This window comes from Cydia fagiglandana, chromosome 19, assembly GCF_963556715.1.
Source record: "Cydia fagiglandana chromosome 19, ilCydFagi1.1, whole genome shotgun sequence".
Classification (NCBI taxonomy): Eukaryota; Metazoa; Arthropoda; class Insecta; order Lepidoptera; family Tortricidae; genus Cydia; species Cydia fagiglandana.
The window spans coordinates 1,017,948-1,032,462 of record NC_085950.1 but is presented as its reverse complement, the minus strand read 5'-3'; the positions used below and the strand labels follow the sequence as shown (position 1 = coordinate 1,032,462).

Sequence of the window (14,515 nt, the reverse complement as noted above, 5' to 3'; positions counted from 1 at the left end):
CCGCGGGGAGCCCCTTAAGGTGAGGTTGTGTAGAGCAATGTTTCAGAGTTACTAAGCGTGTGTCATCATCGTCGTTAAAAATATATCAAGTTCGATTTCAAACAAAAACAAGACCTAACCTAATCAAAGCAAGTGCTATACCATCTACATATTATGCATAGTAGGTTCTGCCATCTTGTGGGTCCCATTGGAAGTATAAACGTCACATTTACGTCTCGCGCCAAAAATCAGATGGCTCCTATGCTGTATAGTTCATGCATGCTCCCTATTGTCAGTTCAGTACGGTGGCGCTTAAGCAATGTCAATGTGAAAACAAATCCGTTTAAAATTACAAGGAGGGATTTCATATCATCGCTAAGTAGGCGAAAGTGTGTCTGTCTGTCTGTTTGTCTGTTACCTCTTCACGCTTAAGCCGCTGAACCGATTTAGTTGAAATTTGGTATAGAGATAGTTCGAGTCCTGGGGAAAATCAGGGATATCATTCCTGAAGAGAGTGCAAAGGCGGGTGGAATTGAAAGGGTTAATGGCATTGCCTAATGATTGAAGTAAGCAATGAGCATATTGAATGATTGCTATTAGCATTATCCAGGCGCTATACCTACTTTAGCTGCTGTCACTAATTCCACGCAGACGAAGTCGCGGGCAAAAGCTAGTATTTCAATATTTTCGCTAGGATTTTTTGATTGTTTAGTACAAAAATCAACTTTACTTAAATGTAATAAGGTTGACATCTGTTGCGGGGTAGCAGAACTTCTGTGATTGTAGCTCAACTATGCGACGCTAGATGGGCTACTCGTATCTTCAAAAATAAAAATCGTAGATGCAATTTCGACATAATTTCCTTTACTGTAAAGTTCAAATTATTGTAATGGGCTAGGGCTCATAGGATAATCTCTTTCGAAATAAGAAAATATGGTCAATCATCCTTTAGATAGCGTTGCGTTTGTAGTAGTGTGCATGTTGACGACATAGGTTTCCAGACCGCAGGGAAGCATCATATATTTGTTAATGCCTGGAAGATTGAGGCCTGTCTGCCCATGCTGATGCCAGCTCTGAGCTTATTGAATCGCCTTTCTTGGAACTCTTCAACGTACTTTCGGTCATTGGTTCATTTGTCTTAGAGTTTGGTAAAATGACATTCGGTGTATATGTTCAGTGGGCATGCTAAGGGTTATATTTGCAAAAACCCAGGTGTTGAGTTTGGTTAATGCTTGAGAGCTCCATGTGCATTTGGCCTGTTTAGTGTCCATATTATGCAGACGCACTGCTTGCCACCATTTGAATATTGTCTTTAGAGCTCTTTGCATTAGGTTGAATATCGTGTGGAAGAAGAAGAAGTTTTGAGTAGAAACAATGTTAGACTAATAATGGACTGACGGATATAGGCTGTCAGTAGTCCTTTTTCCCTGCTTTTGCTTTTGCTATGAAGTTTACCTTGACCCGAGTCCAATTATCTGGTACGATTCACCACGCGAAACTTGCTCTGAATATTATGGCCAGATGCAGATTGCTGTAAAAGCGCCGCTGATTTAAATCAAAAAGTTTGGTCTAAAGATGTTTCTTGCTATATTCCAGTCGATATTGCGTGCCACTGTGGATTCGAGGATTCCTATGGGCGCAAAGCTGTGTTTATTACTGGTTGAGTATGAACCGGGGAAGTGGGTGTCTCTGAGCAAGTTCCTCTTCCGTGTTCATAAATGTGCCATCTAGTGTTTAAGGAGACCGAGATAGTTGGTTGGTGTCTTGGAGAGTATTATGTAAGTTCATGCTCCTTTATGAGTTTGGGCAATATCAGGAGGCACCCCGTACGATTGCCCTGTCTAGACGGAACCTTCTCCATTATCTTATTTTTGCCTCCCATATTTGTTTATTATATTCAGTCAATGCTCTATGATACCCGTAGTACCATACCCATTCTGTTAACAATTAAAACAGATCAATTCCAAAACCTGTTCTGTTGTGATCTGTTCTGTTCTATCTTGTTCTGTTCTTTTATGTTCTGTTCTTTTATGTTCTGTTCTATCTTGTTCTGTTCTGTTCTGTTCTATCTTTTTCTGTTCTAACCTGTTCTGTTGAGAGCTGTTCTGTTGTGATCTGTTCTGTTCTAACCTGATCTGTTATGATCTGTTCTGTTGTGACCTGTTCTGTTGTGACTTGTTCTGTTGCCGCGCGCACCCGAGTTGCATACATTGCCATTGTTAGTAGCTCGGTACCACTTACAGGGCTAGCGGGTCTTATTTGAAATGTTCTTTGTCTTATGGGCAGTTGTGTTAAAGTCTGTCACAATCCTACTGTGTTCTTATGAGGTGTCTGCATTAACGCAATCATCAAGGGCGTCGGTTCACTGTTACTTTTTTTACTGTGGTTCCGTCTAGACAGGGCAATCGTACGGGGTGCCTCCTGATATTGCCCAAACTCATAAAGGAGCATGAACTTACATAATACTCTCCAAGACACCAACCAACTATCTCGGTCTCCTTAAACACTAGATGGCACATTTATGAACACGGAAGAGGAACTTGCTCAGAGACACCCACTTCCCCGGTTCATACTCAACCAGTAATAAACACAGCTTTGCGCCCATAGGAATCCTCGAATCCACAGTGGCACGCAATATCGACTGGAATATAGCAAGAAACATCTTTAGACCAAACTTTTTGATTTAAATCAGCGGCGCTTTTACAGCAATCTGCATCTGGCCATAATATTCAGAGCAAGTTTCGCGTGGTGAATCGTACCAGATAATTGGACTCGGGTCAAGGTAAACTTCATAGCAAAAGCAAAAGCAGGGAAAAAGGACTACTGACAGCCTATATCCGTCAGTCCATTATTAGTCTAACATTGTTTCTACTCAAAACTTCTTCTTCTTCCACACGATATTCAACCTAATGCAAAGAGCTCTAAAGACAATATTCAAATGGTGGCAAGCAGTGCGTCTGCATAATATGGACACTAAACAGGCCAAATGCACATGGAGCTCTCAAGCATTAACCAAACTCAACACCTGGGTTTTTGCAAATATAACCCTTAGCATGCCCACTGAACATATACACCGAATGTCATTTTACCAAACTCTAAGACAAATGAACCAATGACCGAAAGTACGTTGAAGAGTTCCAAGAAAGGCGATTCAATAAGCTCAGAGCTGGCATCAGCATGGGCAGACAGGCCTCAATCTTCCAGGCATTAACAAATATATGATGCTTCCCTGCGGTCTGGAAACCTATGTCGTCAACATGCACACTACTACAAACGCAACGCTATCTAAAGGATGATTGACCATATTTTCTTATTTCGAAAGAGATTATCCTATGAGCCCTAGCCCATTACAATAATTTGAACTTTACAGTAAAGGAAATTATGTCGAAATTGCATCTACGATTTTTATTTTTGAAGATACGAGTAGCCCATCTAGCGTCGCATAGTTGAGCTACAATCACAGAAGTTCTGCTACCCCGCAACAGATGTCAACCTTATTACATTTAAGTAAAGTTGATTTTTGTACTAAACAATCAAAAAATCCTAGCGAAAATATTGAAATACTAGCTTTTGCCCGCGACTTCGTCTGCGTGGAATTAGTGACAGCAGCTAAAGTAGGTATAGCGCCTGGATAATGCTAATAGCAATCATTCAATATGCTCATTGCTTACTTCAATCATTAGGCAATGCCATTAACCCTTTCAATTCCACCCGCCTTTGCACTCTCTTCAGGAATGATATCCCTGATTTTCCCCAGGACTCGAACTATCTCTATACCAAATTTCAACTAAATCGGTTCAGCGGCTTAAGCGTGAAGAGGTAACAGACAAACAGACAGACAGACACACTTTCGCCTACTTAGCGATGATATGAAATCCCTCCTTGTAATTTTAAACGGATTTGTTTTCACATTGACATTGCTTAAGCGCCACCGTACTGAACTGACAATAGGGAGCATGCATGAACTATACAGCATAGGAGCCATCTGATTTTTGGCGCGAGACGTAAATGTGACGTTTATACTTCCAATGGGACCCACAAGATGGCAGAACCTACTATGCATAATATGTAGATGGTATAGCACTTGCTTTGATTAGGTTAGGTCTTGTTTTTGTTTGAAATCGAACTTGATATATTTTTAACGACGATGATGACACACGCTTAGTAACTCTGAAACATTGCTCTACACAACCTCACCTTAAGGGGCTCCCCGCGGTTTTCATCGATATTTGACAAGGTTTGAGCCGTTACTTCTACATTTACACTTCAGATAGAATTATAAGACAAATGGCTACCGATTCTTCAATCTTTAATCTCCATTCTTGTCTACCGGATTTTGAAACTAATGAATACTTATTTTTTTATGATTTTTTTAAACATTGTCTAAAAATAACACTTTTTTCGTAGCTGGATTGCTGTGAAGGATCTTACATGTACGAAATCTGCATATTTGGGTTTGTCTTTGACGTCTCTAAAAACTGGTCAGAGATGTAAATTTTAAAATAATTAACACAAAAGCTATGGCCTGAAAACCAGGTTGTTGGCCTAAAATTGTTCAACTTGATGTCGAATATCTCGAAGACAATGAACTTTGAAGTAAATATGGCATACTATATTGCTAAAAGTCGTTGCTATTATAGCTACAAAAAAACAACGGATTGCACTCCGGGAGTGCCGACAGAAGTGAAAACTCAATGACTAGGCCAAAATGTCTGCAGCACTATGTATCCTCCTTTCTATTGAAAAACTTTAGTCCGAAATTGCTGGTCAGTGAGCTTGTTTAAAATTCAAATTTGTACAGTTAATTCTTTAAAATTCGAATAGAAATTGTAAAGTTACCTTGCAGATCTCGCATCTAAATATATTTGATCATGATATTTTGAGTTTTATTCACCATTACTAGAGTTCACTTTTATTAGCGATTTCATCAAGATGTAGCTTTATTGAATTATATTTGAGTGATATAAAGTTTGAATGTAACTGTGAGATCCTCGTATTTCAACCCGTACAAGATTAGAACCTTTTTCATGTAATGTCATTGAGTTTTTCTTTATTGATTTAATTGCCATCTATTTGAGTGGCCATCTAAACGTTACGATCACGTGATCGCTGTCTCAGAAAGTGCCCAACGCCGCTAAAGAAGTTCTCACTTTAAAAACATTAGAAAACTAAAGGATTCAGATCGAATGTCATTAGCGCCAAGGAGCCCCTTAACAACGAATTTTGAAAAACCAGCTTTTGCATTTTTTTTGTACTCGCATTGGGAACATTATAAAATACCTAAATGATTGGTAAATAAATAAATAGTCATTCACTTTTAAACATTTTTTTATTTCAGACATACACAGACGTACACTTATTCGAAGTCAAAAAACACATAAGTTCTCTTGATGATTTTCGGGTTGGTCACCTCTACGAACCACACCCCCGCGTCTTTCCAGATTAAAGTTTTCTGTTTAAGAGGCACGGAGAGGAATGATCTAATGTTGTGTTTTCTTAGCACCTCCAGCAAAAGCCCCTCCGCATGGTATCCCGAGTGTAACTGAAGGATGCTCCTCTCCTCCAGAAGTTCTTTGATCAGCTTCTTGAGATCGATCCGGGCCGCCTCCCACTTGTAAATGTCCACGTCAGGTGCCAGCGCCTCGATTGATGAGATGAATGCAATATTTGTTTCGTCGCTATCTCCACATTTATAATTGTACCCTAACCCCTTGTTACTAAACCACAGCCTCGCAACGAGTTCAATGACGTACTCCATTGTTATTTTCTGATTTTTTAATTAATTTTAGAAAGCGTATGCGTCAGTTACAGGTTGCAGGTATTGTGATCTCATTTATGATATTATAATTGGAACTGGTGGGGGGAGGGACTGGGAGGGGGAAATGACCAAACGAGATAGTCTTATGTAATCTTTCAGTAGGAGTAGCAGAGAAAGCGTTATTATTGTTTGTCCTTGTCACACACTCACATTTTTTTTTAATTCCCCACAGTGAATTTAGTATGGTTTATGTTAGGTAACAAATAACCCGACCAAGTTACGTAGGTTATGCTTGATATGTTGTCAGGTATATTAAAACGTGTTTTCAATTTCTTCACTTTGCGTATGTTCTGTCCCTCACGGACTTTCTGACCTCTGAACTCTGACCTCTGACCATTCCGATTGAAAAGATTGAAGAGTATACCCCCAACATCGCACGAGTTTCATGACCATGTCGCATTACAGAATTACAGCATTAGTAAAATCTACTTTATTTCTAGTACTTAGAGTTAATAATCTTTCAAATAAGCTTCATTATCTGACTAAGGTTACAATACTTAATTCAAACTCTCTCTATCTGTCAAATTCTACGGTGAATGGAAGTTTACAGTCACATACGACTTTTTGTTTTCGAACGTCACGGTCTACATCTCAACGATCGGCAACGCGCATGTAGCATCTCGAAATTGCAGGCGTCCATAGGCTACGGTGACTGCTCACTACCAGACGGGCCGTGTGCTTGTTTGCCACCGACGTGGTATATAAAAAAAGAAAAAAACTTATTGAACCTTTTTGCAGTCGGCAACGCGCATGTAACAACTCTAAAGTTGCAGGCATCCATAGGCTACGTTGACTGCTTACCATCATGTGAGCCGGATGCTTGTTTGCCACCGACGTATTATTAAAAAAAAAAAATCTGGGCCTTTTTGCAGTCTGCAAACTACAAACTACATTTGATAACCAAAAGAGACAAAATCAACCGTAAATAAGTGTGCTAGAAACCCTAAATACTTCATGAGCAGGGGGGCCGGAGGTGTCCCCTGTCGAGGTTTTCCTGAGGGTCTAATGATAATAATGATGATGATGATGATGATGTATAGGTTTCAAAAGTCTGAACTTGCAAGCGTCCAAAGGCTACGGTGGCTGCTTACCATCAGGTGAGCCGGATGCTTGTTTGCCACCGACGTAGTATATAAAAAAAAAAATCTGGATCTTTTTGCGGTCGGTAAACTACAAACTCCATACATTTGATAAGCACAAGCGACAAAACCAACCGCAAATAAAAATGCATCCGTGGTAACAATAGAATTCGCAGGCGTCCATGGGCTACGGTGACTGCTTACTGTCAGGCGAGGTCGTCTGCTTGTTTGCCACTGACGTGGTATTAAAAAAAACGCCGATATAAGCCTCATATTTTAAAACAAAGTTATTGAATCTTTGGGCAGTCGGCAGCGCGCTTGTATCCACCCTGGAGTTGCAGGCGTCCAAAGGCTACGGTAACAACTTACCATCAGACGGACTGTATGCTTATTTGCCACCAATGTGGTATAATAAAAGAAAAACCCCTTTACGGTTGGTAAACTACAAACTCCATACATTTGATAAGCACAAGCGACAAAACCAACCGCAAATAAAAGTGCATCCGTGTAAACTATTGAATTCGCAGGCGTCCATGGGCTACGGTGACTGCTTACTGTCAGGTGGGGTCGTCTGCTTGTTTGCCACTGACGTGGTATTAAAAAAAACGCCGATATAAGCCTCATATTTTAAAACAAAGTTATTGAATCTTTGGGCAGTCGGCAGCGCGCTTGTATCCACCCTGGAGTTGCAGGCGTCCAAAGGCTACGGTAACAACTTACCATCAGACGGACTGTATGCTTATTTGCCACCAATGTGGTATAATAAAAGAAAAACCCCTTTACGGTTGGTAAACTACAAACTCCATACATTTGATAAGCACAAGCGACAAAACCAACCGCAAATAAAAGTGCATCCGTGTAAACTATTGAATTCGCAGGCGTCCATGGGCTACGGTGACTGCTTACTGTCAGGTGGGGTCGTCTGCTTGTTTGCCACTGACGTGGTATTAAAAAAAACGCCGATATATGTCTCATATTTTAAAACAAACATGATGGGCCTTTTTGCAATTTCATAGCGGATGTTTTTGGAACTAACTAGCGGTGTCCACTGACGAGGCGCCACTAGCGACATCTATATTGTTAAGCGAATCGATAGTCTGTCAAGCCGGATATGTCAGAAGCAATGTAAAGCAAACTAAAGTATGGTAACCCTAGGAAACGAACAAAAGGCAGGAATGTACATCGAACAGCGATGAAATGTAAACAAAACATTTCCACAGATAAGATATAAATGACACACGATTTTCGAACTATTCAAACGATTTTTCAAATTTGCCGCCTTTTTCTACTGACTAGATTTGCTTGACCAAGATTAATTAACTTACCATGAACCCCCTCTGACTCTGCGGACTTTTTTAGAAATACTCAGACGGCTGCTCATCTATACATATCATAGCGGATGGTTTTAGAACTAACGTTGTGCATACATACTGTCGCCCTCTGGCGGGCCTGGCGGGGATTTTTGGAACTAACTAGCGGTGTCCACCGACGAAGGCGCCACTAGGGATATCTATTCATTTAAGCGATTCAACAACTCACATACAAAGTGGAGACATCTATTCATTTCATAGCGGATGGTTTTGAAACTAACGTTGCGCATACATACTGTCGCCCTCAGGCAGGGCTGGTGGGGATTTTTGGAACTAACGTTGCGCATACATACTGTCGCCCTCTGGCGGGGGCTTTTTAGAACTAACCTTGCGCATACATACTGTCGCCCTCCAGCGGGGCTGGCGGAAATTTTAGGAACTAACGTTGCGCATACATACTGTCGCCCCCATGCAGGGCTGGTGGGGATTTTTGGAACTAACGTTGCGCATACATACTGTCGCCCTCAGGCAGGGCTGGTGGGGATTTTTAGAACTAACGTTGCGCATACATACTGTCGCCCCCAGGCAGGGCTGGCGGATAATTTTGGAACTAACGTTACGCATACATACTGTCGCCCTCTGGCAGGGCTGGCAGATAATTTTGGAACTAACGTTACGCATACATACTGTCGCCCCCAGGCAGGGCTGGTGAGGATTTTTGGAACTAACGTTGCGCATACATACTGTCGCCCTCTGGCGGGAGAATTTTAGAACTAACGTTGCGCATACATACTGTCGCCCCCAGGCAGGGCTGGCGGATAATTTTGGAACTAACGTTACGCATACATACTGTCGCCCCCAGGCAGGGCTGGTGGGGATTTTAGGAACTAACCTTGCGCATACATACTGTCGCCCCCCAGGCAGGGCTGGTGGGGATTTTTGGAACTAACGTTGCGCATACATACTGTCGCCCCCAGGCAGGGCTGGTGGGGATTTTTAGAACTAACGTTGCGCATACATACTGTCGCCCCCAGGCAGGGCTGGCGGGGATTTTTGGAACTAACGTTGCGCATACATACTGTCGCCCCCAGGCAGGGCTGGTGGGGATTTTTAGAACTAACCTTGCGCATACATACTGTCGCCCCCAGGCAGGGCTGGTGGGGATTTTTGGAACTAACGTTACGCATACACAGTGGCGCCTCTAGCGGGGAGTAGAGTGAACTAACCAGCGGCGCATACATACTGTCGCCCTCCGGCGGGGCTGGCGGATATTTTCGGAACTAACGTTGCGCATAGACAGTGGCGCCTCTAGCGGGGAGTAGGGTGAACTAACCAGTGGTGCCATCTAGCGGCGACCTTTGGAACTAACGTTGCGCATACACAGTGGCGCCATCTAGCGGGGAGTAGGGTGAACTAAATTGTCACTACCTTGCGCATACATACTGTCGCCCTCTGGCGGAAAAGTTCTGATCTCGGAGCGGCATAAACACACTACTACTGTCCGTCTATCCGTCTTTTTGTCACCAGGCTGTATCTCATGAACCGTGACAGCGAGACAGTTGAAAATTTCACAGATGATGTATTTCTGTTACCGCAATAACAACAAATATTAAAAAGCACGTAACCCTCGGAGGGAGAGTCCGAGCACATTATTACATTATTGGCTTTATGACGTCTGCACAATTTTTTTGTCTTTCGAACTGGATCGTATAAACAATCTAAACATTTCTTGGTCCTTCGAACCGGACCGTATAAACAACCTAACCAATTTTATCGCAACAAAATTAGCTGACATAAAGCCAGTATTTAGTGCTGTAAAGTGTCCTACTTTACCGCACCCGTCACCCGCATTAGCCACTCACTCTCTTCTGTTTGTATACATATATCATTCACCCTTGATGCGTAAGTAACAGGGTTCAATTTTGCACAACTAGCCGCAATTGTCGCTTGCCTTACCCACTAATTTGTTTCCATTGTGCCACCCTTGTTACGTAAGCAATAGAGTTCACAATGTGGTCACATGTGCACCAACCATTATTGGCTAGGTAATACAGGGTGATTTCTGGGTCGTGATCCAAAACCACTTTTCTGACTCTGTAAATGGTCCACATTATCATATGGCATTAGTATTTGATTAAAAGACAATTAGTTAAATTTTACTCATTTTTAAATTATAATTAATCTTATAGGTATTAAGTAATCATGGTTACCCTATGACTTTTGTCATAATAATATGCTGTATGTAAAGTAAAGCGACAATATACGTGACATTGAGGGTGACCAAATTGTATGCAAAAATTATTTTCTACTTGTCACCTGAAAAATGATCATTATTTTTGGTGATAAACAATAACTAACAACATCATTAGGCTCATCTTTGAATTCTGTATCATGTCTCGTGATCTCTTGCTACATATATATGACCCCGAAACCACCCTGTATAGTTCACTGTGGCTGTATAGTTCGTATTCGTTTGAATAATTACGTGTTAGCTTCCGGACCGCCGCACTCCAAAGGGTCTACCGCGAACCACGTTCGACGTGTTGCATCTCTGTCGCACTTGTGAATACGTACATAAGTGTGACAGGGACGCAACAGGTCGAACGTGGTGTGCGGTAGGCCCAGTTCGATGGGCGACCAATATTTCAGCGTAGTCTGCAATTTGTAGGGTTAACTAAGCGTGATAATTGTCAATGCGCCCACAACTGACAAATTTGAATGTTTTCAAACTGAGTTTTCTTACACATTATCGGCTCGATCCGGAAAATGCATTAGAGACTCACTAGATATGAAATAGTAAAGATATGTGACGTTCCACAGCAAAAGGTACCTTATGGCGGCTGGCGCCGCGATTCGGGAAATGAATTAGAGATTCACTAGATATGAAATAGTGAAGATATGTGAAATTCAAAAAAAAAAGGTATCTTATGGCGGCCGGCGCTTACGTCACATAGCGCCGCAATAATATTGGAGCGACATTGATAATAGCGTAAGCGCCAATAAGGTACCTTTACTCGTGGTACGTCACATATCTTTACTATATCGTATCTAGTTAATCTCTAATTCATTTCCCGAATCGCGCCGTGGGTCATCGCGCCAGCCAAGTAAGTAAGTAAAGCTATAGACTTCATCATCATCATCTCAGCCATAAGAGGTCCACTGCTGTACTTAGGCCTCCCCCATTTGGGACCCGGATATGTCCTTAAACTACGTCCAAGACCACCGGTGGACGGGCAGCAGCGTCCCTTAAGTTCGATGTGCTCGACTGCGATCGCCAACCCGCCTGCCAAGCGTGGCGATTATGGCATTCACCCATCGCCTGTCTATAGACTTACCGGTACTAGAAATCGTCGTAGTTCCGCAAGCGCGTACGCAACTCGCGCATGCGCCTCGGCGGGCGTGGCGAACGCGCTCACTTCAACGTGGAGCTCTTCAGCTAAGTGGGAGAACTTCGGGTCGCCAGACACGCGGAGCTCTTCTTCCTGGAGAAACATAAAGCGAGATTATAAGAGGCAATAATGTATTATAACGAGGCTGTTAAGGATTGTAGTCTTAAAATAATTTCGCCTGGCAACATTATCGTTCAAACTTAAAAAAAAAAAACTATACTTCCTCCCCTTCTCGTATCGCGAATGTAACATGTCGGGCGCATCTCGCTGCGCTAATTATTATTTTCGAATATTATCGTCTCGGTTCATTTAAAAGATTCAATTTCGTCTGTAAACTGTGTGTACTCATTGTGGAAGGCTAATCAGTTGAAGAAGCACTGCTCCTGCTCCGTTTCGGTGTCCACGCTGGTCCAGGTAACTCGGGTTCGAGGTAAGTCTAGACGAGCCGAAGGTCTGAGAAGCCTGCGCCAGCCTCCACCGAGAGCTGCACCGTCATCTACAGCTCAGCAAGGTGAGTGCTTTTACCAATTGACCTAGCCTGTCCTAAGTTCCACGGTATATCGTTTCGTATCTCGTCTCGTAATTTGTTTAAATACAGTCCACATAATTTTTAAATATCGAAGTAAAATAATCCCCTTAACAGAGGCAAAAATATCAGAAGTACCTATTCGTGGTTCGTGGCAAACTTGCCTGATGATGTCACCATAACCACAGAATAAATAATAGTACATTACCGTACAGTCGCCATCAGATATATCACAGCGGCCAAGATGTTCACAAATATCTGAACACGCCTCTTTTGTCAAGGCGTTAGAGTGCGTGTTCAGATATTTGTGAGCACCTTAGCCGCTCCGATATATCTGATGGCGATTGTACACAAATGACACTTCATAAACGGGAGTTTGACAGCGGTTCAGGGACGAATCATGCTGCTGGACGAATATTTAGGGTGGTCAAAATTCAAGTCATTATCTTATCTGTGGTCGTGCACGCAAAGGTACGTCAAGTTGTGTCAAACCTAATAATTGCTGCTGAGCCGAACGGAGCCGAGTATGCCCGAAAGGAGGAGTGTCGACCCACTGCCATAACCTTAGGCCAGTGGGTTTAGCTTAGTAGCGCCGCGAAAGTATCTCGCGAGATAGACTACCCGTCTAGTTATTTCGGACTGAATTAACTAGAGAAGGGCGGCCTCGTATTTACTGTTTTTTTGTCTGGTTAAGCTCACCTTCTCCCACGTCATAGCTTAGTTTATTTTTATTGTGTTTTATTGTGTTTTTCTCTCTGGTTGCATGCACAATAAATTAAAAAACATCCTGTACAGAGTTTACAATCACAGATATAGTTATACCAGAAAACCAGCGCCATGGCTAAGTATGTTAGCCATCGGCAAATGCTGAGTGGCATCCATTTTGGTGTTAGTACGTATATGTATTAGAATAAGATGTATTTTTAGGTTAAGTTTTATTTTGACACCAAATAAACTTTTTCTATTCTATTCTGTAGTTTAGTATAACGTACCTTAGTATAACGTATTACTGCTTTAGTATAACGTACCTTAGTATAACGTATTACTGCTTTAGTATAACGTACCTTAGTATAACGTACTTTAGTATAACGTACCTTAGTATAACGTATTACTGCTTTAGTATAACGTACCTTAGTATAACGTATTACTGCTTTAATATAACGTACCTTAGTATAACGTATTACTGCTTTAATATAACGTACCTTAGTATAACGTATTACTGCTTTAATATAACGTACCTTAGTATAACGTATTACTGCTTTAGTTTAGTGTAACGTACCTTCTGTCTGTCTTTCATGGATCCACGGCCGAGCACGGCCATCTTGCATAGCGTATCTTCTTGTAACCTCTTCAGAGAGTTGCCTTTTGGCCCCAACAGCTTGCCGACGAAGTTGAACTGCGAACAAATATATTAAAATATGTTTAAATATAGTAAATAAGATAAATTCCAAACCAAAATAGAGTTATTGGCAAAAAGTTCATTTTTAGGGTTCCGTACTTCAAAAGGAAAAACGGAACCCTTATAAGATCACTCGTGCGTCTGTCTGTCTGTCCGATCATTCCCCTCGCTTTATCTCCGCAACTACTAATATTGCATTGTCATCCGATTTACGTATATGACTGTATGCAAAATTTCAGCTCAATCGGAAAGCTCAAGTGGGTCAAATTTAGCATCCGAGATTTAACTCACAATAACATTAAGTACTAACAGGGCAAGATAAATATGTAAAAACTTGTAAACATAAAACCTTAAAGTCAGAAACTGTCTACATCCTTCTGTTTTTATTGTTGTGTTAGTCTAAAATGCACAATATCCGTTACAGCCAGCGATACAGCAACAAATTGAACAGATGGCAGCAAATCATCCTGCTTGTTCGCTAGATACTACATCGTACTCCGCTCGAATGTAAAGCAATTTACAAAATGGCGCGCGGGACTCTGCCAATCTCGGAACAAGTGTTCCAATCACTGCAGCATCTAGTCCGGGCTATAGCCGCGAAAATTGAAGTTCGCAAATTGCATGCATCGTCCTCTGTTACTCTAATTACGCCTTCATTGGAGTAAAAGAGAAAGATTTGCGAATTTCGGTTTTCGCGGTAGCCCCCCCCGGTCTGTTGATGATGTTGTACGGGCTAATATTGTTCTATTGTAGACGTCTTACTTATATCAAAGATCTATGAAGTATATTTATAAGATAAATAAAGTCTATGAAAAGAACGCGCCTCGGAATATCGAGAAAAAATTATGCTCGAAAAGATGGCCCCATACCTTTGGTCTATAGGGACCGTGCGCGTTGGAGGGTCGACCATCTTGTGGCCTGAATCGGAAACGTATGTGCACATGTACATTGCCAAAGCAAGTGCTACCATCTACCGTTCTCGTCGGTACGTTTCCTAGTAGGTTCTGCCATCTTG

General features: G+C 41.9%; 1 protein-coding gene across 3 annotated transcripts in view; it reads right to left on the bottom strand.

Annotated features, from left to right (window-relative positions):
- Positions 1–14,515, bottom strand: part of LOC134673876 (KH domain-containing, RNA-binding, signal transduction-associated protein 3-like) — a 201,367-nt gene that overhangs the window by 29,914 nt on the left and 156,938 nt on the right. For all 3 annotated transcript variants that reach the window (XR_010099515.1, XM_063531930.1, XM_063531931.1), the window contains exons 4-5: positions 13,381–13,497; positions 11,522–11,668 (exon numbers count right to left, since the gene is read on the bottom strand). Coding sequence is in view for 2 of the 3 variants with exons in the window: in XM_063531930.1 (XP_063388000.1) it covers positions 11,522–11,668; positions 13,381–13,497 (264 nt within the window). In the remaining variant the exon portion in view is untranslated. The remainder of the gene's footprint in view (positions 1–11,521; positions 11,669–13,380; positions 13,498–14,515) is intronic.